Genomic DNA, 26497 nt, shown 5'->3' with positions numbered 1-26497 from the left:
TATCTGCAAACTAAATGCCAAATGAGTTATTCGGAAAATGCCAATGACAAAATAACTCATGCATGGACTTGACTACCACTTAAAAATGGTACTTTTTTCCAAAGAGAGGTTGATGCTCTCATGTCATGGTTGAAATATTTTAAAAGTTTAATAGAGTAATATTCAGCAAGTGTATGTATGAGGGCATAAAAGGACAAGATTTTGATATCTCAGTTTCATTTAATTGTTTTTGTTAAAGATAAAATGCATTTTTAGAGAATCATAAAGGTTGTCTGAAAACTGAGGTGCTCAGAAACACTATGCATTATAAGTCTTTGTTTTAAAATAATGGATAAATGAAAATTGTAACTAGAAAGATTTTAGCTCTTCTTATATCAAAATCTAAGATTTTAATGGACTGAGGTTTTTTTTGTTTTTTTTGTTTTTTTTGCCCACAAATAGTTTAGCACTAAAGAAATTATGGCTGATTTGTATAATTCATTAATTAGCATTATATAAAACTATATACCCACACCTAAATAAAGGTAAACATTCTCAAAAAAGGCACTGAACAAACTGAACTGACCAGCTAGGAATCATTAAAAAAGTGTAAAACATTAGAGTCATTAGCGTTGGGTCATTCCTTCCCAAAGAAATGTGATTAACTGCAAAGGCAGAAATCCATGAGAACATGTCACTTGAGCACTGATTCCATCAGGTGAATCAGCTCCTAAGCACGTCCATACCACTACTGGACTCTCTGGGTCCAGTGCAGGGGACCTCTGCCCCAAATCATCTGTCAGCACTTTTAATACTAATAACAGATGCTGTCTTCTCAAAATTTATCTCCTCTTTTCTTGTAGAGTAAATCAACACTGGTTTTAAAGATACAGTAGAAACAACAGATTTTCTGTTTAAAGATAGTAGTAAATAACTATTGCCCTAGTTTGGCATTTCTAGTTCTTTAAAGAGACATGGGCTTTAAATTTTTAATTGAGAATAGATCAGGATTCAGTACTGTCCAGTAACCAGAGTGATAAAAGTTAGCAATAGCTCATCAGATTTACTTTCTGTTGCAGAGTTTGCAGGTGCTGTGTTCCAGGCTCTCCTGCTACAACATAAAACACTGTAGGACTACACTGGTGGAGAACCCAGCCCAATGGTATTTACAGATCAGAAGTCTTTCACATACAACCCTTCCAACACCTTATTGCTCAGTTACATGACTCCTTTTCCAAGTTACTGGTTTAACTTAATTTGGGTATCCTAAGGCACTCTAAGTAGGTTCATTTGTTTCTTTTCATATTTTTCCTTAACTTCACAGTCCAGATGTAAAGTCTAGGGTGTCTTATCAACGAAGGCTTATTGAAATTATTTCTTTTAAATAGTGAAGCTCTTTTCTCAGGCACTTCAAGGCCCAGAAGTGAAGTAAGCTTGTGCTCATTTCCTGTATTCTGAAGAAGTTGGTCAAATGCCAGATGAGGAACCAGCCCTGGTACTGTCACAAGAAGCATGGTCAAGAAAAGATGGTCTTTCCTCACAGCCTTAAAGCTGTGGATGTTGGTCAGAAGAGAACTCAACGGTATGCAATGTTTAACTCTGGACTGAAACACTTATTTCTTATGTTGTTACAGCTTTGATTTTCTAAAAAAAAAAAAATGGTGGAAACTAGCTGCAGTTTTGCCTTCAATTTCACAGAATCACAGAATCACAGAATCACTGAGATTGGAAGGGACCTCTGGAGATCATCTAGTCCAACCCCCCTGCTCAAGCAGGGTCACCTAGAGCACATTGCACAGGATTGCATCCAGGCGCGTTTTGAATATCTCCAGAGAAGGAGACTCCACCACCTCTCGGGGCAACCTGTTCCAGTGCTCTGTCACCCTCACAGTGAAAAAGTTTTTCCTCATGTTCAGATGGAAGTGTCTGTGTTTCAGTTTGTGCCCATTGCCTCGCGTCCTGTCGCTCGTCACCACTGAAAAGAGTCTGGCCCCATCCTCTCGACACCCTCCCTTCAGATACTTGTACACATTGATAAGATCTCCTCTCAGCCTTCTCTTCTCCAGGCTGAACAGGCCCAGCTCTCTCAGCCTTTCCTCATAAGAGAGATGCTCCAGTCCCCTAATCATCTTTGTGGCCCTTCGCTGGACTTGCTCCAGTAGTGCCACATCCCTCTTGTACTGGGGAGCCCAGAACTGGACGCAGTACTCTAGATGTGGCCTCACCAGGGCTGAGTAGAGGGGGAGAATCACCTCCCTCGACCTGCTGGCAACACTCTTCCTGATGCAGCCCAGGATACCATTGGCCTTCTTGGCCACAAGGGCACATTGCTGCCTCATACTTAACTTGGTGTCCACCAGCACTCCCAGGTCCTTCTCAGCAGAGCTGCTTTCCAGGAGGTCAACCCCCAACCTGTACTGGTGCAGGGGGTTATTCCTCCCCAGGTGCAGGACCCTGCACTTCCCTTTGTTGAATTTCATGAGGTTCCTCTCTGCCCACCTCTCCAGCCTGTCCAAGTCTCTTTGAACGGCAGCACAGCCCTCTGGCGTATCGGCCACTCCTCCCAGTTTTGTATCGTCAGCAAACTTGCTGAGGGTGCACTCTGTGCCTTCATCCAGGTCACTGATGAAGAAGTTGAACAAGACTGGACCCAGGACTGACCCCTGGGGGACACCGCTAGCTACAGGCCTCCAACTAGACTCTGTGCCACTGAGCACAACTCTCTGAGCTCTGCCATTCAGCCAGTTCTCAATCCACCTCACTGTCCACTCATCTAACCCACACTTCCTGAGCTTGTCTATGAGGATGCTATGGGAGACAGTGTCAAAAGCCTTGCTGAAGTCTAGGTAGACAACATCCACTGCTCTCCCCTCATCTACCCAGCCAGTCATTCCATCATAGAAGGCTATCAGATTGGTTAGGCATGATTTCCCCTTGGTGAAGCCATGCTGACTACTCCTGATCACCTTCTTTTCCTCCACATGCGTGGAGATGGCTTCCAGGATGAGCTGCTCCATCACCTTTCCAGGGATGGAGGTGAGGCTGACTGGCCTGTAGTTCCCTGGGTCCTCCTTCTTGCCCTTTTTAAAGACTGGGGTGACATTGGCTTTCTTCCAGTCCTCGGGCACCTCTCCTGTTCTCCATGACCTTTCAAAGATGATGGAGAGTGGCTTAATTTAATTAGATTATCAGAGGAGACACACAAACACTGTCTCCCTTGTGGACATCTAACTTTTGTTCTTTCCTTGTTTGCTGTTAACTCAATTTCAGCTAAGTCATTTTGACAGAAATCCTATTTGTTCTTTCTATGCAAGGACATTACACACAGCACACTAAACACAGATTAGCTAATGGGTAGGCTTCTCTAAGAAATGAATACAAAGCTCTCCTGAAGGTCCAAATGCTTTGCTTGTTCCAACACATGCTAGCGTGCATGTGTCCCAAGGTTGTTCTTTTCAGAGAAAATGAAAAAGGCAAAGAAAGTAAACAATTCTTTGTGGCAGGGACATATTCATATAAAACAGGCCATATATACCTAGGAATACTTATCAAAATATTTGTAAAATAAACTATGTAGATTTTTACAGAATTGTAAGTTGAACTTCTATGTTGAAAAGATAGAAAAAATAGAGGAAGAAATAAGAAAGTATTGATAAGAATCCTAAAGTACAATAGAGCAGGCAAAAATGTGATACATTTTGGGTGGGTAAATTAACAAGGAAAAAGGTAACAATATATAAATAGAATCTGTATGGGATCTATGAAAGGTCAATGAGTGAAGCAGAGAGAAGAAAATTAATGGAAAATGTGCAGAAGGTGTAATTATTTCTGTTATAGAACTTTGGTGGCAGACATGGTTAGAAAGCTCTAAAGGTGGGAAAAGGTCAGTGAAAGCAGGGAAAATGTCCCATGAAAAGATTGTGAAAGGGAAACAAAGATCAACAACATCAAGCACACCAATAATATAAAGGGCAATATATAGAGCAAGCAGACACAGAATCTCAAAATCTTTGTGTGTGGCATGTTACTCATACCCTAAAGTAAATAATGAGTTAGATTTCCATGCTTTGCAGTCAGCATTTCAGAGTTTTATGCTGCATGTCAAACAAGGATATCCTGGCAATTTTATAATCTGAGAAGCAAATAAAGAAAATGATCTGATATAAGAGGCATTGGCCCGTCCCCTTAGATAACAGCTATTTACTGCCAAAAATATACAACAGGAAAAAAATAATTATGCATGATATCTACTAATTGCTGGCTGTAGACATTGATCCATAACATTTATTGTCATGTTATTGCACTTTAGCTGACATGGGTAACTTTCCACTGTCCATGCGCATGCTCATGAGAAATGGTAGTGTTTTATCTTAACTCTTTTATGTGGAATCTCCTTGAATGTGACATGAGTTAATAGAGGGAACATGGTGTATTACCACACCTCAGATGTGGCTCAGTAACTTGATCATGTAGCTTAGACCTGAACATTTGTTCAAGGTCATATCTTGTATTTCTTGCATCATTCTGAGTGTTTTCTGCTAGAAGAGCTAAGGGGTTCCTCATGGCATCAAAACAGTTTCCTACTAAGTCCTATTTATGGGAACTTTGAAACTCCATATTTTGCCATTTTGAGAAGTAAAATGTTAAGATATATTGGAAAAGGGTGGTGATTTGTTCCAAAAACATAGCTGGGTCCAGAGGACCACAGTACTTTCCAAGCAATAGCTGCATGTCTTTTTAAGTTATTTTATGCAATCATGGTAACAGAATACTTGTGTGGCAGATTGATTAATGCACTGTTAGTCTTTCTTAGCAGAGATGCATTACACTGCTAATTTTCCCTCTAAATTACAGTTTTTTTCACATGAATACTGGTTATTCAAGATAAGATAATTTCTTGTGCTGCATGAAGCAAACAACCATTTAAGGGGTATTATATAATATAAACTTTTTTTTTTTCTTGAAAACATTTTTTTTTAACTTGTTTTGCCAGGCAGGAGAGATTTCTGTACAGTACTAGTAGTAATTATGCCTCCTGGGAAATTCTTCCTTCTCATTGCCTGCGCTGTGTCTACAATTGCTGTGTCTGTGCTGCCCTCTGTAATAGCACATTTAGAGTAATGAGGTGCATATCACATTGCTAAAGCTTCAGGGACAATATCCCACTCCTGCATATCAAATGCTTTCTGTTTAATGGAAGTACAGTAAGCAGGCTGTGTCTTTCTCTGAACCAGATCAATAACTGTTCACTAGTACTGTTCACTATTCTCTAATTCATTTCAAACAGTTTGATCCCTGTTCATCATAAGACATAGTGGTAAAATTTATATTTTAGGTTTTTATCAAAGGTTTCATTTTGACAAGAAGCAGGATTCTGTTTGGGACTTGTTTCAGACCATTTTTATTTGGTAGCTACCAAGCTTCACCATTGTTTCTCATTGCAAAATGTTCTTATATATTTTAATTTCTTGAGTTGGCATATCAGAATAAATGTGAATTATTGCTGAAGAGATAAAGATAACAACTCGGTTTCCATGCTAGTTACAGTATAGAAAGCAGAAAACAAAAATCACTCCCCAAAGATAGTAATCATTCAATCGCTGTTAGGTAATGAAGCAATACTTTAGATCAGTTCCAAGTGAAGAAATAAAAATCTTCAAAACAAAACATACCACTTCCATAATCAGCAGCTTTGTAGAGCTCACACAGTAAAGGTAGAATATGGAGACAGACATACAAACATGAAATATATTCATACATAATGATGAATATACTGTGGCAAGTCTCTGTTTTCCTAGACCCTAGAAACTAAATTTCAGTCAGTAAGAGAAGAGACAGCCATTTGGAACTTGTATTTTGGAGTCTAATAAGTTGAATTCCAAATATGTTAACACTGCTATAACTAAAGTTTTTGTCCCTTGTTGCTTACAGACTAGTTTCATAAAACATGACCTAGACACTTTGATGGGGAAGCTTGAGCTCCATCTGAACACAAGGAAAAACTTCCTTATTGTGAGGGTGACTGAGCACTGGAACAGGTTGCCCAGAGAGGTTGTGGAGTCTCCATCCTAGGAGATATTCAAAAGCCGTCTGGACATGGTCCTGGGCAACGTGCTGTAGGTGACCCTGCCTGAGTGATCTCAGGAGGTCCCTTCCAACCTCAACCATTCTGTGATTCTGTGAACTGTGCTGTTTATGCTTTAGCATCTCCATACAACAAGAAATCTAGGTTGCACATGCAAATTAGATCTTTTCTCAGTATTCAGTCCACATTATTTAATTAATCTAGGTGATCAATACATATACATATGCAAAATAATCCATTCTAGGGAAATTTTTGACTACTTAATGTTTTCTTTTTTAAAAATCATGTATATTATACATAAAGGAAATTTATCAAACACAAAGGCAGGAAAATGAAATCAATTGTTGACATATTCTTAAGTACATAAAACATTTGCATTTTTGACAGCTTAAGTAATAGAACAAATATAAAAATGTTATTAGATAATTAGTTCCGTTAATTTGTAAAGCTCTGGTCTCACTGATAATGATGAAATACTATTTAACACCATATTTTGGAAGAGTATCTATTCTTAGCAGCTAAGTGGAAGATACAGCAAGAACTTATATTACTATTATCATTTTAGCACAGGAGCAGCATTTACAGACTGCTGTACAGCAAATAGACCAGTGAAAAACATAGATCTGAAGGGAAGAAAAATAAAGAGGTTACAAAGATTACAACCAGCTCAATTTTTTTTGATTAAACCTTTTCACTCAGCATGGTCCAGCTATTATTTTTATCTCACTTTTGAACCACAGACATATAAGTTCCAAGCCCTGTAATCTGGGATTGCGTTCAAATAAAGATAACCACTACAGAGTTTCTGCCAGCCTGTTAAGAGCTATTATTCCCCAATGAGAAAAAGTGCATCTCAGTAAAACTGCTTACCTCCTCTCACTGCCTTAAGTAGCAGAACACAGGTGAAGCAGCATTAATTTTATATCACTACTGTTGACTTTGCTAAATACAAAAATGTTAGATATAAAACCCAAATAAGGTTATTGCTTTACTAACAGATGAGAGCATAATAATACAGAAGCCCTGTGGCAGTGCAACATTACTTCCTATATTAGAAGCAATAAAACTTAGGGACCCAGCGACTTTATTTTCTTCTTTTTTTCTTTTCAAAGCTCTAAAGTCACTCTTACGTGTGGGACTATTCCTAATCCAGGAATTGCCAGTGGAATTCTTCTTAGTTGCTGCCTGCTACAGTCTGAATTGTTTTTGCATACAGTGTGACACAAATCTGAATTTATTTGTTTCTCTCTCAAGAAGCAATGAGTTTTGTAAGAAGGAGGCATATTCCAGTTAACAGATATTATGACAGCCAAGGAACTAATCTGTATAACTGTTTATTTTACTATATTTTTGAAGAACTCAAGCAACTCAGAAGCTACAACACTGGACACTATTTTACAAGTGCTGACAATACTGGGAGTAATCATTCATGTATAAAGCTCAACTTAAAAAAGACCATAAAAATCAGTTTTGCATCTGCACATATCATATCTGCATATGCAGTATGAGCCATTAAACACAAGACAACACTTGAAATGATCTACAAGAGGATTTGTCCTATAATTCCTCAATAACTTCTCATCTATATATTAAGTGTTGTTGGAAATACATTGCATCTACCATGAGGCGGATACTGTGTTTGTGTCATTACCCCTTTTTTTATATTCACAATAAAGATGGGAAACAGACACTTTCTACATTTTGAAAAAAATATACTAATGCTTCCACTTACATGGAGAGGAAGCAAACTTTCTGGAGGGTTGAACAGGAATGAACTAAGACAATTAACATTTTTGATGGATGGACCAATAATATCAAGACGCTAAAGTGAAAAGCTATAAATGCCCAAAGACAGAGTCAGGTTTAGAACTATACAACCAGGGGAAAAGGTGAATTAGTCACAGCTGATTATGATGTATATTCAAAACAACAGTTTTCCCAGTTCGTGAAAAATTACATGACCTTCTAATGCTACATTCTCTTGTTTTGAAAGTGGGAAAAACAAAGTGCAAAGGAATGGTGAAGGGAGATACACTCAACTGTCGATGTTGAGTTTGATTTTTGAATTCTGACTACTTCAAAAATAAGGGGTTTCAAGGTGTTCTTTTTTTTCCTTTTTTTTAAATGCACCATCATTAAAGGTTTTGGCCACTCAAGCCATGATCTGCCACTCCACGAAACTTTCAGTACATTATGATCTTATTGTGAAGGGGATTTGAGTACTGTTGTCTTCTTTCAATGTCACTCTCTCCCTCTTCAAGCCATGAGAAGTACTGGTTTGAACATTTTGTCCACAGAGGAATTTTCAGAAAGTCATATGCAAATATTACAGGCACAAAAGGGTTGTCCAGAAACAATCACCACCCTATGTACATACACTAATGAGTAATTAACATATGTTAATGATCCAAGGACTCATCAGCACTAAGCTCAAAACTGGCAGGTTTTCAGCTACAGCTTGGGAGTAGCCTGCCACAAGCAGAATGATTACAGCAGAGATCCCTGGGGCAGACAAAAGCACTGGCCATGAGTCAAATCAGGGATGTTTTAAAGAAAAAGCTAGATTTCTCGGATGCTGACAGTAGAAACTGAAGAATGTAACTGAAGGCCATGTTCCTGGTCTGATCTTCAGCGAGACATATGGACACAAGCTGTGAAATAAGGCCTTAGGTGGATAAGCAGTATGTGCAATAATAGCATTATGTCAAAAGAATAATTAGACAAAATGTATGGATACCATCACAAGTAAAAAACACCGAACTTCTACCATTATTATACATATGGTATTTAAAGTAAGGAGGAAACAAGACTTCCCTCCCACTTGCTTTATCTGTTCCTCTTTTATATAAGCCAGGCAGAAGCTAAGTCGCCAAGTTTTACCTGTTCTCTTGATTGCAAACAATAGCAATTCTGTTATGGATTTAACAACTCACAAAACATTTGCCTGGCATCTCTGGCTCCAACTGTGATTGTGTATATGATAACCACGTGCTAGTGTTTCTAGGAGTGGGAAAATTCTTGGTAAGGATTTCTCACTAGCCAGATTGCTAAATTCAACTTGTAGTTTGTGTTCAGGCAAGTAGCAGCTTGATAAGGGCTTGAGAATCCTCAAAACTTTTTTGGTAAAATTTCCTTCCATAAAAGAAGACACACCTTTCAATCTGAAAGGCAAGTGGGGAGGAAAAGGTACTAGTGGATAAAAGGAGTGTAAAAACAAAGAAACTAAAAAAAAAAAAAAAGCAGCAAAGAAAAGCACAAGAAAAGCAACAAAAATAATCACATGGATCAAATAACACAGCAAAGGAAGAAGAGGAAAAGCATACAAAGAAATGAAGAATAAGAAGAAAGCAGTATTTATAATTAAATACTTAGGCTCCCATATTTTCCAAGAAATATCTTATTTCTATAGCCTCATTGGATGGAACCGCTGGGCATTTTCTGATGTTTTGATAAATGCATATTTCTACTTCTCTGTCTGCTATTAATATTTCAATTACACTGATCATGTTCTCTTAGCTGAATAGCTATTATGGGTCCTGTGTGAAACTACTGAAGCTGTACTGAACAAAGACACACTTTATGCTAGCATTAGTGAGGATTTTGCCTAAAACAAAAGGGATTAGGTAAGAACAGCAGGAACTGTGGTCACTGTGCATGTATGTGACCCTGTCTCTTCTTCATAAACAGACCAGTTTCTCTGCATAGCACAAAATGCTAATAACTGATAAGAAATGCTACTTGACAAGTTCACAAGAAGAAACACAGACTGCAAAACATATTCTGGGACAGCAGAATTCAAAAGTATGAAATCTATTTTCTCTAATGCATAGGATTTTTAAGCACAGCAGCCTGCTCTGTTTCCAGGGAACATGGGGCACAGTTAGAAAGCAAAACGAGGAAAGCAATCTTCCTTTGCTCTGAAAAAAAACAGTAACTAGCTACTTTTACACTAGAGCTAACTTGTCTAAGTTCAATATTTCATAATTTAGGCTTTCGCTTCTACTGTTCTACACTTCTTTAGTAATATTTTTATAAGAAATTTACAACAACAGTGGAACTGCAGTGAACATTGGCATGTGTTGATGCCTTCTGTCATGACTCTGTATGCTAGCTTAAAAAAATTCATGAACTATAGACACGAGACCTACTGGCTTCATCAAACATTTATAGGCAACTATCCAATTATGAAGTACTATAGGTGGTAGAATCATATATAAAGGACATTCATAGTTCTTATGTAGCAAAAGGCTACCATGTCTCCCCAAACATTTATATATAATAGCTTGGGTATGTTTGTGGCTATCAACCACCCCGATATCTGCTGGAAAGACAACACAGCTAGGCACAAACAGTCCTGGAGGTTCCTGCAGAGCATTGGTGACAACTTCTTGACACAGGTGGTGGAGGAGCCAACAAGGAGAGGTGTGCTGCTGGACCTCGTACTAACAAACAAAGAAGGACTGGTGGAAGATGTGAAGGTTGGGGGCTGCCTTGGCTGCAGTGACCATGAGATGGTGGAGTTCAGGATCCTGCGAGGAGGCAGCAGGGCACCAAGTAGGATCGCAACCCTGGACTTCAGGAGAGCAAACTTTGGCCTCTTCAGGGACCTACTTGGAGGAATCCCATGGGTGAGGGCCCTAGAAGGAAGGGGTGTTCAAGAGAGCTGGTTAATATTCAAACATCACTTCCTCCAGGCTCAAGAGCAGTGCATCCCTATGAGTAGGAAGTCAAGCAAAGGAGGCAGGAGACCTGCATGGATGAGCAAGGAGCTCCTGGCAAAACTCAACCAGAAGAAGGAAGTATACAGAAAGTGGAAAGGGGGACAGGCCACTTGGGAGGAATATAGGAACGTTGTCAGAGTATGCAGGGATGCGACGAGGAAGGCTAAGGCCCGTTTGGAATTAAATCTGGCTAGAGATGTCAAGGACAGCAAGAAGGGCTTCTTCAAATACATCAGCAGCAAGAGGAAGACTAGGGAAAATGTGGGGCCTTTGCTGAATGGGGTGGGTGCCCTGGTGACGAAGGATGCAGAGAAGGCAGAGTTACTGAATGCCTTCTTTGCTTCAGTCTTTACTGCTCAGGCCAGCCCTCAGGAACCCCAGACCCTGGAGGCAAGAGAGAAAGTCTGGAGAGAGGAAGACTTTCCCTTGGTGGAGGAGGAGTGGGTTAGAGATCATTTAAGCAAACTTGACACCCACAAATCCATGGGCCCTGATGGGATGCACCCACGAGTGCTGAGGGAGCTGGCGGACATTATTGCTAAGCCACTCTCCATCATCTTTGAAAGGTCATGGAGAACAGGAGAGGTGCCCGAGGACTGGAAGAAAGCCAATGTCACCCCAGTCTTCAAAAAGGTCAGGAAGGAGGACCCAGGGAACTACAGGCCAGTCAGCCTCACCTCCATCCCTGGAAAGGTGATGGAGCAGCTCATCCTGGAAGCCATCTCCACGCATGTGGAGGAAAAGAAGGTGATCAGGAGTAGTCATCATGGCTTCACCAAGGGGAAATCATGCCTAACCAATCTGATAGCCTTCTATGATGGGATGACTGGCTGGGTAGATGAGGGGAGAGCAGTGGATGTTGTCTCCCTTGACTTCAGCAAGGCTTTTGACACTGTCTCCCATAGCATCCTCATAGACAAGCTCAGGAAGTGTGGGTTAGATGAGTGGACAGTGAGGTGGATTGAGAACTGGCTGAATGGCAGAGCTCAGAGGATTGTGATCAGTGGCACAGAGTCTAGTTGGAGGCCTGTAGCTAGTGGTGTCCCCCAGGGGTCAGTACTGGGTCCAGTCTTGTTCAACTTCTTCATCAATGACCTGGATGAAGGCACAGAGTGCACCCTCAGCAAGTTTGCTGATGATACAAAACTGGGAGGAGTGGCCGATACACCAGAGGGCTGTGCTGCCATTCAGAGAGACCTGGACAGGCTGGAGAGGTGGGCAGAGAGGAACCTCATGAAGTTCAACAAAGGGAAGTGCAGGGTCCTGCACCTGGGGAGGAATAACCCCAGTCACCAGGACAGGTTGGGGGTTGACCTGCTGGAAAGCAGCTCTGCCGAGAAGGACCTGGGAGTGCTGGTGGACATGGAGTTAACCATGAGCCAGCAATGTGCCCTTGTGGCCAAGAAGGCCAATGGTATCCTGGGCTGCATCAGGAAGAGTGTTGCCAGCAGGTCGAGGGAGGTGATTCTCCCCCTCTACTCAGCCCTGGTGAGGCCACATCTGGAGTACTGCGTCCAGTTCTGGGCTCCCCAGTACAAGAGGGATGTGGCACTACTGGAGCAAGTCCAGCGAAGGGCTACAAAGATGATTAGGGGACTGGAGCATCTCTCTTATGAGGAAAGGCTGAGAGAGCTGGCCTGTTTAGCCTGGAGAAGAGAAGGCTGAGAGGAGATCTTATCAACGTGTACAAGTATCTGAAGGGAGGGTGTCAAGAGGATGGGACCAGATTCTTTTCAGTGGTGCCGAGCGACAGGACGTGAGGCAATGGGCACAAACTGAAACACAGACACTTCCATCTGAACATGAGGAAAAACTTTTTCACTGTGAGGGTGACAGAGCACTGGAACAGGTTGCCCCGAGAGGTGGTGGAGTCTCCTTCTCTGGAGATATTCAAAACGCGCCTGGATGCAATCCTGTGCAATGTGCTCTAGGTGACCCTGCTTGAGCAGGGGGGTTGGACTAGATGATCTCCAGAGGTCCCTTCCAACCTCAGTGATTCTGTGATTCTGTGATTCTGTGATTTGATGTGTGGCATTAAAACCATTTTGAGTGTCCTCAGCAATACCTAAAGATTCTTTTGAAGTATTTCCCCATTTTCTCACTCTCATTCATATTACAGGTATTCTTCATATCATAGACAGAATATTAGTCTCAAGATAAATGCTAATATACATTTCTATTTCTGTGTATTACTATTTCTGATCTAATTTCTCTGATGGTCTTTTTACTGGCTATTTGACACTATTTCCACATGCACTGAGCACTTTTTTCTTGGCTGCCCTCCATTTCCTCTGTGCTTCTAAGGCTGAGAGCTAATTGAACCCGTTTTTCTTCTTTTTCTCTCTGAGAGAGAAGCTTGTCCAACGGGGCTTAAAGAAGTTTACCATAAAGAGGCAAAGTACTAGTGAAATGAAATATCTGAGCAACCCCTTCTTGTCACCTTTTACTCAGATCTTCTATACTTTCTGACGGGATGTTATTCCTAAAATGCTGTACATATTCCGGTGCTAGAGTGTTCCATCAAAACAACATATATGTTGTGCCTCTAGGCAGAAGTCCCTTCCTAACTCTATTTCAGTCTTACCAGCCCATGTACTTTACCCTCAAATTCCTATCACCTCCTCTTATTCCATTTACTTAGACCTTTATGTTGCTGCCACAAAACCTTCCCCAATTTTCATCCATCTCTTGAATTTTCATTAGTCCCAGCAAGGTGGTCTATTTGCTGTCCAATTTCATATCAGTGTTGGGCTTCCTGTGCAACAGCTTTAGCACTCATACCACTGTCGTTGTCTCTAGCCCTGTGTTGTTTTCCATTGCTCTTGTCACTCCTTATCCTGTGGCAGCAGCAACAGGAGTCCTAAATAAGTCAGTCACCAGAAACATAGATGATCCAATCTGTTCTTTCATTACATAAAGGTCAGACACCACTGATCATCATCCTAAAGATTTTCAGGGTTTCCCATTAAACCATCACCTAGACTGTAAACTCTCCTTCCATTTCAGTCCCCTTCCTGACAGTAGGTGCTACTTATGATCAGAGGGTTTAAACTTTTTTGATTTTTTAAATGCTGCATACTAATAAATGCAGTTTTGCAATAAGTGGTGATTATTTTTATTTATTTTTACAGTCAACACTCATGAACTTTCAGTCATCATATCACACAGTTCAGGAAAATAAAATCTATACTGTTATTCATTCCAAGACAATGCTGTTTTGAAAAGATGTATCAGAGATCAATTAAAATACATTTTAAAGAAGGGATATTGTTCAAGTTGGACAGCGCAATAAACAAAATATACATGTATACAGATATATTTTTGATATAACAAAATGTCCAAATCCACCTTGTTGCATTGGTTCAAGCAAGCCATGAAAGTGCAATGTTATATTTGACTTCTCAGCCCCTGACAGGATAATCAAGTAGATGAAGCATCTCAGTGAATTATAGAACTGTACTGATTTATTTATTTTTTTCAAAAAGTCAGAAAGATCAAATGATGTTTGGAACCTCTGAGATTGAGCAATTCCATTAGATGCTGCCTTTCCCTCCCCTCTTTCTAATAAGACTGAAGCTTTTTAGAAAATATGTGACAAATGACTACTCACAGTAGAAATAAATCACACACCATCACAGCATTACTCAGAGTACAGAATTATTAATAGTGCAATAATAGTAATAACTTTCTGCAATAGCAAAAAAGTACTATTAGGAGGGACCCAGCAGCTAATGGCATTTGCTCTAACAGGGGCTCAGGGACAGGCCTTCCCCTAGTGCCTTATAAATAAGCACAAGATTAAAGGAGCCCATGAGACCAGTCAAGAACTCCTCAAAAACAGCCTGACTTTTCTAGAATGCTACCGAGAAGGTGCTGCATGCAAATTGTTCTCGATCTCCCTTACGAGACATTGTTTTGATAGTTCTATAGTTAATTAAAATTAAAATGAGAGGACACTTAGTTTCAGTGAAAGTCTTGAGGGGGGCATAATATATGATAATGCTACCAGTGCTCTGGCTTGGATTTCATTTACTAGTCTTGTCTTCTCCTTAGCAGAATCCTTTTGTGAAAACAAAAACTGAAATTTAGCATAGGGATTTGTATTCAGTCAGCATACACCATCATTACCTAAGCAATGAAAAGAATTACTCACAAATGGTCAGTCTGACAGTTCTTCGAGGCCTGCCTATTTATTTATATATTCATTTTTGCTAGTGTCTTTACAATCTGGACGAGTGCATATTTTACAATATTTCATAAGTACACATGTCTCTAAATATATTTTTTGTTTATGTATACTTGTCTTTTCTTAGCAGCAAATGTTTCTGGTTGGCAAAACGTAACTTGAATTTCATTGAGAAAACAGCTGTTGAAAATGGTGAAAAATCTCTATCCTACTCCAAACTAAATTAACTAAACTAAATTAACAATATCTGAACACCTACCAATCTGACTCCAGTGAGAGTTTTTGAGCTTTTTTTTAAAAGGCTTAGACCAAAATATGTAAAGTATTCTCTGGTTTATATGCACATACATTAAAAAAAAAAAATTCAACCTAATGCAAAAAGCAAAAGAAAGCAAAGCCACCATTAATTTGCTCTTAATATTATCTCTTAGTTTTGTTTACCTATAGATTTTTACAGATGAGAATACTTTTATTTCTAATTATTGACATTATTTCAATGATTATTCTTTGATTTTTGCATAAAAATTTGCAAAACCCACTGCAACAGAAGAAATGAAAGAATCAGTAACTTCAGCAATTATACACTTACTCCTACACAGTCCTGGGGGATTTGAGAACACGTATAGAAATATTTGTGTGCGTGCGTGTGTGTATGTGTGTATAAACATATACATATATTATATATGTATACACACACACACATATAAAAGTATACATACATGTATATGTATATATACACACTATATACCTATATATAAAGAAGACAGTGGGTATGATCATCCTCAGAAAAGCTACATCTTAGTGAGGGTAAACAAAAAGAAGTCAATACGTACTTTATAAGTGAATTTATTATTCATGAGAGCATTGAATTAACACTGATAGAACCAGGGGAATTAGGCAGATACTAGACAAACCTTCCACGACCAGCTGCCAATGCAGCTTTCTCAGCTCCTGAGTAGTAACTGGCAGTCATACTATACTAAACTTGATTACAGTGCAAACAAGTCCTGAGATTGAGAGAAAAACAAAAATTTCATTGCAGTTTTTCATGTGACGTACAAAGGACAACTGTTCAAACATTGAAATGGCCTTTAGAATAATCCTACAGGCAGACTGAAGCTCAGGAACTGAAGTTTTTACAAATGAAGCCCACAAATGTTTAGAAACATGCCCCTTTATGCTTCTGCAATACTGTTTGCAAGTATGCATTTGCACAGGGTCCTACATATTCATGAACAAGGCTTTTTTGCTGTGCAGATTCCATCCTCTGCATTTGGATTACTTCCTTCTATGTTTGTACAGCACCCAGGCAGAGTACAGAGGGTATTTCAAACCTCCTCAAGGGACGGTACTGCATTCATGACATAAGCTTTGGAGAAAAGGAGGATTTATTTATGCTTAGCATTCCTGCTGGCTAGATGGTTCTCTCTTCAAAATGTGCCCTTCCGGATTGCCCTTTGTGAAGTACTTAACACTCTCCTGCTGTCTGCATAGAGAATTAGGTGCCTCATTTTAGCATTTTCAATCAGCTGATGCAGACAGGCTTCGGGGTGGGGGGGAGAGGTGCAACAGTGTTTAAAGGCTAAAATAGACACCCTGGTTCTTATTCTAACATAAAAATGAAGAATGTTATGAATTTTATTAGCAGATTTTGGAAACATGGTTTTGTTTCAAGTTTTGCTGTTAACTTTTTTTTTAAATGGGTAAAACTTTTTTTGTTTTACTATTTTACTTTTCAAACCTGTGCTGCTTCACAGTCCTCCTGTATTGTGAGGCAGAAGGTTAAATTTTAGTACGAGTCCTGTAGAGGAATGGACTTGGTGCTGGGGCATCGTGAGTTATTCAGAATTGCCAGATGGGATAATTCTTTGCTATGGTCCACTGTGGAACTAGCCGGTCAAAATGTGGAGTTGGAACAATAAGTGCATCCTGCTATGATTATGAATATATGAATGCTCCAGCGTTCTTTGCAAGTTAAAGTGTTGGGTGGGTGTGTATATCATGGCTGATTCTTCAAACCAAGGGCTAAAAAAAAGCCCTGAAGAACACTTTAGACCATACAATAGAAATCCAGGATAAATTAATTTAGTATATATCCCCTTCTTCTCACTGTTTGTCATATTAAGTTACATTGTGGAGGAACATGCCCAGTCTTACCAACACAAGAGCAGACTGACAGCAGCCTTGGCAGATAGAACATGCAACAAGCACATCCTAAGTCACTTACAATGAGTTATATTAGTTTCCTCTAATCTAAGAGTTGTCAGATGAGGCACTACGATCAAAACGAAGTAAGAGTCTTGTAGATGACAGGACACAAGGAAATACATAACTCATTTTTAAGTAGGATTTACGTGAATCAGATGACTAACACAGAACTTATCCCAGGTCAGGAATTTGGCAGAAGCCAAGTTGACAGGTGGAGAAAAGTTGGAAATGCAAAAAGGAGTAGGAATGGAACTACAATTAGATCAGATTTGAATATAACCTCAGCATTGCTAAATATCAAGAACTAATTAATCCTTTTAAGTGTTGAAAATGCCACTTGTCCTAAAATTAGAGCTACGTGATTATTAAAAAAACAAGGGGGAAATACAACATACTCTAGTTTTTGGAAAGTTATTTTCAGATTTTACCAATACATTGCACTTGGGGAGAGCATAGGAGAAAGAAGGGAAGAAGCTGTGAGAAAACACAGCAAAAGCAAAACCACTGACAATTCAAATCATAGGTAAATTAAGCATTATGAAAATATAACAAAGGCATAACACTAAAATAAAAATATCCCATCAAACATTATTCAGTGTGGAACACTGAGATCTCTGAGCTAGTGCTTGCAAGAAATTATAAACGTATTTATTGCAGCTGCATTTGATTGGTTTTTATGCTTTTAAACCCAAGCTGACTTACAAATTCTGGAGGCATGTAGAAAAGGTGCCTTTCCCCACATAGAGGAAAAAGAGCATGCTTCCCATAACTTAATTGTAAGGGTTAACTGACTAATATGTTTCACATTAAAACCAAAACTTGCCACAGAGGACTGACAGTCAAATAAAAGATTTCTGTCAGATGTAGTGCCTGAAGCAAACACTGAACTTTCTGCTCCAGATAACCCTAGCATCTGTGTATCTACCACTGAGAAAATGAATAGTCAGTCTTGGGTCACATAAGGGGGAGGGGGAGGGAGGAAGAGAAAGTCTCATGTCATCACTCTGCAGTGCTTGAACCTTTCTTGTCCACACAAACAAATTCCAGATCTTAGGAGTGACAGAGAACACCATATTTAATTAGTTTGTCTCTGATGAAGTAAAAAGCAAAATCAAAAGCAAATAAACAAAAAATAATTTAGTGTGACTCAAGGGGTCTCTCTGAATGCACAGCACGAATAAACTTGAAATTTAGATTATTCCAAGTATTTACATCTTGTTTACAAAAGAGAAGGAAGCGTATTTCAGAAAAAGGAGTGTGTCACAGATTTGTGGCTACTTCCAATTCTTCTGAAAATTCTCCAAGAATATACCTATTACCTCCAACTCTCTACTCAGATGAAAACTTATGGTATTTCACATTGGCTGGGGCTATGGTAGCCCATCTCCATATTGCAATTTCTCATTATGTTTAACTTGACTTCGGCACTTTTGGGGGGCTTTTTTTGGATATGTCTTGCCAGTAGTTAATGCACTTGACTAGAGAGCTTCCATGCGGAAAAATACTGTTTAATGCAAAGAGCAGAACTGCAGTAAAGCAAAAGAAACAATATTTCAAAAAAACCAGAGTCCATATGTGTTTACTTCTCTCAATGCCTTGCCCCAAGAGATGAAAAAAAAATTCTGAATTCTTAGGGCTCTCCTCTTATGATCTTACAGAAGGTGCCTCAGACAGCTTGTTTTGCTAAAACAGAGAGTTTGGACAACTGCCTTTCTCACTTTCCAGACAGTAATTTTTAAAATTTGCTAATGGCCTTTTGGTTGTTTGGTTTTCACCCTCAGTAAAATGCATCCTGAAACTTTGGCAAGTGGCTGAAAATGGTATCTTCACACCTGATCTAGACCATGAGATATTTTATCTTCATCTATTTTATCACTTTTCTGGCATGCTTCTTAGATTGTATATAATTAATTAATCCAGAATATACATACAAGTATCTTCACCTGGACAGATACATGAACACCTCCAAAAGGAGCATGTTTCCCATTTCATGGACTTAAAATCAGAGCCAGTCACAGATTAATGCACATTGTACAGACCTACGGTGTGGAGCAGCAATTCCAAAGGTTTCAAGACAAATGAATGCTACTGCACTTTCACAGAACAACTGCATCCTTATGCATAGTGTCTCCAACATATCCCATACCTGAAATAATGAGAATGAACTGTCTGAAACGCATGACACCTTACATCTGTTCATAAATTCAGGAAATTCTGTTGATTCAGTGATGATTCAACAGTACAACTGACCAAGCCAATATGAAGCTGGCTCATGAAAAAGTACATGATCAGCTCCTAGTTTAGGTGCTCTAAATTACTGTGGGATCCACTCACTATATTAGATGCACATTATTAGTTGGTATAATGCCACCATCGCATCTATACCCAAAAGAGTGGTGAATTAATATTTTCTGATCAATGGATTGATTGTATGGGATTAGCCCTAATCAGCTACTTTGAGAGACATGAGAATGAAGAGTATAAAAGAATCTCACCACCCACTTTTGAACTAAGCCACACAAAACTGTGCTTCCTTCACATCTCAGCAGAATTTGAATGGGGAAGAATATAAACTGAGTAAATTAGTTTGCAAGAAATATTTATTTTCACTGGCTATCTAATTAATGAAAAATAAGGATGAGTCTAACTTCATACGTAACGCAAAGGTACATATACACCCAAACTCCAATTCAGTGGAAAAGTCAACACAAAAATCTGGGTATTGAAAAGAGTCTGTGTTCATTCCTCTCATATTTAAGACAACCTCCCAGTCATGCAGTTATTAGATTTCATTAGACAAATGAACAGTTTAGTTTGATATGAGTATATATTTCATTTAAATGTAAGAAAATATGTTTATTAAATGATAACTTCAGTTGTCTGAAAATTTAATTTTGATCTACTTATCATAGTATCTTTTTCATGAATATGTCCACTTATTTTAATGTGATGCACTTATTTTGTGAAATAAGTAATTCAGAAAAGAGTATGGATAATAAATAACATAATAATATAATAATAAACATATAAAACTGAACTCTTAAAGTTCATGTAAATTAGCCACATACATATATACTGCATAGCTGCTAGTGCTCAACAAACAACAAGAGCCTATTTCAGAATATTTCCTTTAAAGCAATTGTCTACATTTAAATTTTAAGCCTTAGGGAAAAAATAAAGTAACAACATTTTTACTATGTAACATTGTCATCAAGCATGGATGAGCACTTCACTTCTGAAAAGAGACTATGCATCAAGAATTTACTGTATTAAGATACTAGCAGATTAAAGGACGAAGATAAAATGATGTTCAGAAAGATGCTGAATAAAAGATAAATAAATCCCCACAAAAAACAAAAACAGATTTTAAATTGAGTATTAGTATTGCCCTATATAGTCTTCATATGTTATTAAAGACTCTTTTTTCTGTAGTCCTGTTTTACCTCTACGTTTTTCTGCCAGTCTAAATCTAATCTTCAGGCATTTTCAAATCAGACAGATAAAGCACTCTCAAGCATGCAAAAGGAAGGAATCAGATCAAATAAAATAAAGCATAACAGATAAAGGCAGAGCTAGCTCATAAAAATAAAAGACAGGAAAACAATCTACTTTTCATCAGGATGCACGGTGTATAGATGGCACAGGGAGATGATGTACAAATATCAGTATAGGAAGCTGGAAAAAGCAGTAAGATAAAAATCTCTTGCATTTTACTTGAGTATGCACAATCACTATATATAACTTGCTAGTGCTGATGTGCCATAGTTAAAAATAGAGCAGAACAGAAAGCAACAATCCTGTTTTAGAAAAAAAAGTAAAACCCAGAATTTCACTATGCTATAGAATGACTTTTTTCATAATTAAAATACTGTAGAGAAAGACATGCACACATTTTGAACCACATACAACAAATCAGCTTCAAGTGATTAATTTGCAGAACACAAAAATACTCTGGTGATATCAATCTTGATATACATCTTATGAGTTAAGCAATAACTCCCATCAATAAGAAACTGCAGAGAAATTTTGCTTGCTACCTTTTTTAGAATGTAGGGTCTATTTGATCTGTGGTTTTCTTTTTTAACACCAGCTGTACTTTTGTAAGTCTTTGTTAATGATATTTTAATAAGTACATACTGAAATGCATATAAGATTTTTAACAAAGGCAGTGTGGCTAACCCAAGAGTGCAGGGATACCTGACTCCATAGACTGCTCAGCATAGGGAACTGGGACAAAATTAGAAAAGTCTAGAACCATAAAATATAAGACAAAACATCAAGGACAGAAATAAGCCAAGAATGTACCAGAAAAAAAAAGGCAGAGGATACGGGCAAGATATGAAATGCAATAAAAAGATATGAAATGGAAGCAAAAACAGACTTGCACAGATCTTTAAATCTGATCTGAGGATGGAAATCACAATGAGGATTAAAACTTCGGGCAGAAAAAAAGCTAGACTTTTATTGGACCCACTCCCTTTTATGGGAGTTCTCTGTACTCCTGCTTATGATTATACTAGGGTGGAAATCATGCATCAGGAGCATCTGAGAAGAATAATATCTACTGTAACTGAACTTATTGCATTCATACTATATGATGAGTCTTTTCCATGATCCAGAATTCACTTCTTCTACATCAGCAGCACTCAAATATATCCCACAGTAGTGTTTAAGTATAGTGAGACCCATAAAACTTAAGACGGACAATTCAATGACAGTTAAATAAAGAGCAGAAGCAGCGAATGCCCCTAGCTGGGAGATGACAAGTAGAAAAGCTTTAAGTCCTTTTAAATATTATTTATAGTTTGTATATCATATTATATAGTATTTTATAAAGTATTTATATTATAGTATTAATGTTTATTTTGAACAGTGAGCTGAATATATTGAAAAGTAATATTCAACAGATGGAAGTGTATGGATAAACCATGTATTCTGTCTTTCTTACTTCAGGAGGGCTAATCTAACTTATCAGGCAGCTTCTCAAAAATGACTGTTTCTTTTCTTCTTTTTGCTGCTTCTCCTTAGCTCTTACCTTCCAGACTCAAATGTGAACCATGTTGAGTCACGTCCATATCTCCTCAAAGAGCTCAGAGGCCACATGACCAACTTGACCTTGGCATTGTGGATGTCCCAGAGATAGATGTTTTCATGTGTGATCTGCATTGTACATTCCCCATAGATGTCTAGATTTGGTGTAGGCATAAGATACACATTGAATCGCTCTGGAAGAAAAAAACAGAATAAGGCATATCCAGTTGAAACAAAATGTGAACGTGCAAAACCATCAAAAAAAATCTTAAGCTACTAAAGTTTCAGAAACCAAGGCCAAATTTCTAGCCTGTGAAAACTGCTAGGGATTCACTGATGTCCAAAAAGCCTTGCCAGTGTACCAGAGGAGTATGAGAATTCTTCTCATTTCATTTTCAGTATAAAGAATACAGCAGGCTAAAATCTCTTTCACAGATGATCTTCAAAGTCCTTTAACTTTGTCATACAACCCCAGCAACTTAACTCAAAGCCTTTATCCTCACACTGAAGTTCACAATTCTTCACACACACACTCCCACACACCCACACACACCCACACGCCACAGTGATTTAAACTCTGGTAGAAGTTCCTTTCTCAAAGAATAGAGTACCTATATTGGCAAAACATATATGTACAACTATTGTCCTTACAAAAAATTGTCCTTGTATTTGCAAACCCAGACTTACTTACTGAAGCCTGTAAATAATTACCTTCTTTGTGTCAAGCTTCTACTTAGGTGCCAAAATTGGTAAAATTCGTAACATTTTTCACCATCTGTTGCTTTCTGGACACATTTGATTCAACACAATATATTACCAAGGCTACAACAACAATTGTTATTAGCTGCACTTCCACTTCTTAGTACACTTACTGAAATGAGAGGTCAAGGCAAAAACAATTTGAAGTATAAACATGAGCAACGCTCATTCTATAAAACAGGTTCCTGGAAATATGTACTTTACGGGGAGGCCTGATAAGAAAATTGTGTCCAAGTACTTAATAAATGAATGGTGGTTTGTTGCGGAACATTTTTAATGCACTATTTCCACTGAATTTCCTCATAGTGAGAATGACTTCCTAAAAATTATGAAAGAATTCAAAATAATCATATGAGGTATAAAATGAGAGAAATTTGACATAACAGTCAAAATGAGATTCAGCTTCCAGGTGTGTTTGACAGTCAATATCTCAAACATTATGTTTTCAGGTTTTTTAATATTTGTTAAATATAATTTTCTGACAAATCAGTTAAAATATTGCAAATAAGTGAGTTAATATAAAATATGCCAGAAGTGTGTGTGTGTAGAAAGCAATAAAAGTTTGGTTAAGGAATTAAAGGAACCAAGGAACTGCTGGGTGAGCAGTAAGATTTGCAGTCCTGCATAGCTATAAGTAAACTTGTCATCCCCAGTGTTATTCTGTTTCAGTCCATTTAATTTTGTCCCATTAATGATTCTCCAATTGATTCACTCAATCTCATGGCCATTCAACCTCTTCTACCAGGCTCTTGTTCTCATTAATCACACTAATGGGTGCTAGTCCTAAAAGCTGTATTTTATGACTAAGGTCCTATGTGTGAAACTCTTAATGTTTTGTAAAAGTCTTCTGACGCACAGCACAAATAGCTTAGCAGGTGCTGCTGAAATTGCTGAAAAGAATTTCCCCTAACTTTGAGAGGAACATGTTGAGCACGTCTCACCTAATGCTTGCTAAAGTCAACAGAAGGACTTGCTTATGGAAGCATGGGGCAAGGACTACATCATAAAGGGAATGGTGCAGAACAAGGTAACCTACACTTTGCACAAGAATTATATATGTTTGCCCTTTTTCAGTGCCTAAATATTGCAGTAATGGGCCATACGAAAATGCCTAGAAGCCATGGAGATAAGCTTTTATTAGATGTTAGATTTTAATTTTGTATTATCATGCTGTTACCTCCTAGAGTATTCTCCCTCTGTTTGAAAGAAAGATGCAGATGATCAGCATATCAGCAGGTTCTCTTGGCCCCCCTTTCACATAGTGTCCTTTGGCTATGTGAAATCACACAATGTGTGATACGTAAAAAGTAGGAATGTCCATTTCCCAAAGTCTTCCCCTTATCTTGTCTTCACTGACAGAGTGCCTCAGAGAGCAGAGAAAATGGAAATGTGCAATTATTTTCTGTAGTAGACATGAAACTCTCATGTTGAAGACAAGGAAAATTTCAATTTGCTTTAAAAGTTACCAGAACATTCACAAAACCCTCAACTTCTCAGAAGTGTCTGAGGATATTGTTGCATGAAGGGTATTCAGGACATTTGATATACTCAAACTGTCCGGAGACATTGTTGACTTTGCACTGGAGGTCAGTGTCTAAGGTGAGGTGGCATGGATTAAAGAAAGCATGTCTGATTAAACTGAACATGAGCTGCAAGGCAAAATGTAGAACCATTGGAATTTATTCAAATTGGCAATAAAAGAAAGTACACAAATATATTTGCAGGGAGAGATTGAATATGGATTTATTTGCTTCTAAAACTAAAACTTACCAACACCTTTGGGTAACAAGAAGTCGAGGACAAGGGAAAGGTGCACTGTTAAATTATGGTAAGAATTTAAATCTAGGGTCCAATTTGTCCATTTCAGAAATATTTGAACAGGTATCTAGAAAATGGTAATACAACCATTCAGTTCTTAGAGGCAAGTTTTGCCCTTATATTCACACTAGCAAGAACAAACACTCGTAGACCAGATTTGGGGTGTCTGGATTCAGTCCCCAGTTGAATTCAGTCCCAGATCTCCGATATTTAGCTTCTCTGTGGGTCAGTCACCATCTGCATAAGGGCGACATGGGCTAAGAGTAGTTTTTTGGGTAGTAAGGTTAACCAAATAGAAGTTAATGAGGGACTCAGAAAATATAGAAATGGAAAAAAACAAACAAGTAGGTACTACTAGGCTGAACAAGAGAAGGCAGAGACCGTGAGGTACAATTCCTCAGCATTCAGCATCACGAGTTTCTTCCCTTCTCTAAAATAGGTGAAAGAAAAATTCAGAGATAGGGGGAGAGAGGATGAGAAAAAAATGCTGTTTTATTGCCACACCTATTATTCCACTGCTTTCGGCGCAATTGCTCTTTCACATCTCCTTCAATAAGCAGAGCAATGTTTCATCATATACTTGGGCTATGTAAAGGTGTTTAGCATTTAGGCTTTGGCAAGTAGATGACCTTTAATAATGCTTTTCAGAGCTCAGAGGCAGAAGAGGCTTTGTTAAACTGAGCATATTGACTGATACAGAGACTTGGCAGCAATGATGAAATGCTCACAGTCTTTCAGTTCGATGTGCAGCTGTACTGGGGAAGCAAAATGACCGTAAGGCCTAATGATCCTGGTTCTAATCATTTTATCACTAGATTTCTTTGGCTAAATCATTCCAGTTGGAAAACTGAATAGATAACCCTGAAATTCTGTATTCCAGATGCTTCTTTTCATTCAAACTTTAATGTCAAGGAAAAGTACTTATGGAAGGAGGCAGTCGGGTTGGTGGAATCTGTGTAAGAAGAGGCTTTAAAAGCACACATTTAGTTCCTATCTGGAATAAACTCCTCCATCTATGAACCTTTTGCTGCTGACAGTGCGGCAAAGAGAGCTCTAAGTCGCAGCATCTTCTGTTCTTTCATACATCAGGGCTATTAGAACGATTCTCTCCTGGTTTTCCTTCCCAGTGAGAAACTGGCCCTTTAGAATTACTTTCATCTCTTTTTTTGCATAATTATTCTGCTTTGTATCTATTATAAATGCGTGGAAAGGTTTATTAACTTAAAAAAAAAATCAAGGCTACTGTACATTAATTCATTGATAAGTAAGGTAGAGATGATTCTGAAAACTCACTGGATTAACCAGTCACTGAAAACTGTAAATCCCTTTCTCTTCTGAAAAAGCTGGCTGTATTTACTTTATTCTTGAAAAATACAACTATAAAAACAGATTAATGATAACAGAAAATGAATTTGACGGTAGTTTGTAATCTCAATATGTAGCATAAGGAAATAACTCATAATCCTCTTCTGAGAATACAAAGATGTTTTTCAGTATAGGAAGGTACATTTTTATTAAGAGAAATTAATGGGTTTCTTGATATTAAAACACAGGAAGCAAGACTGCTGTACTGTGGTATCCTTTAAATAAAGAAAGGGAAGCAGCACAATGGTTATCATGAAAAAAGAGAGATCTTTACGCAGGAAGTAATTTTATGAGGTATTAACAGCGATATTAGGCAGGGAGTAAAAGAAGTAAAAAAATAATTAT

The 26497-nt window shown here is 38.3% G+C and overlaps 1 protein-coding gene across 2 annotated transcripts in view; it reads right to left on the bottom strand.

Moving 5' to 3' along the window:
• DOK6 (docking protein 6) overlaps positions 1-26497 on the bottom strand; it is a 266798-nt gene that overhangs the window by 79275 nt on the left and 161026 nt on the right. For both annotated transcript variants that reach the window (XM_067290751.1, XM_067290752.1), the window contains exon 5: positions 22215-22404. In XM_067290751.1, coding sequence (XP_067146852.1) covers positions 22215-22404 — 190 coding nt within the window. The remainder of the gene's footprint in view (positions 1-22214; positions 22405-26497) is intronic.

This window comes from Apteryx mantelli, chromosome 2 (assembly GCF_036417845.1).
Source record: "Apteryx mantelli isolate bAptMan1 chromosome 2, bAptMan1.hap1, whole genome shotgun sequence".
Lineage (NCBI taxonomy): Eukaryota > Metazoa > Chordata > Aves > Apterygiformes > Apterygidae > Apteryx > Apteryx mantelli.
Note: the sequence above shows the minus strand (reverse complement) of the source record. Positions and strands in the feature narration are given on the sequence as shown.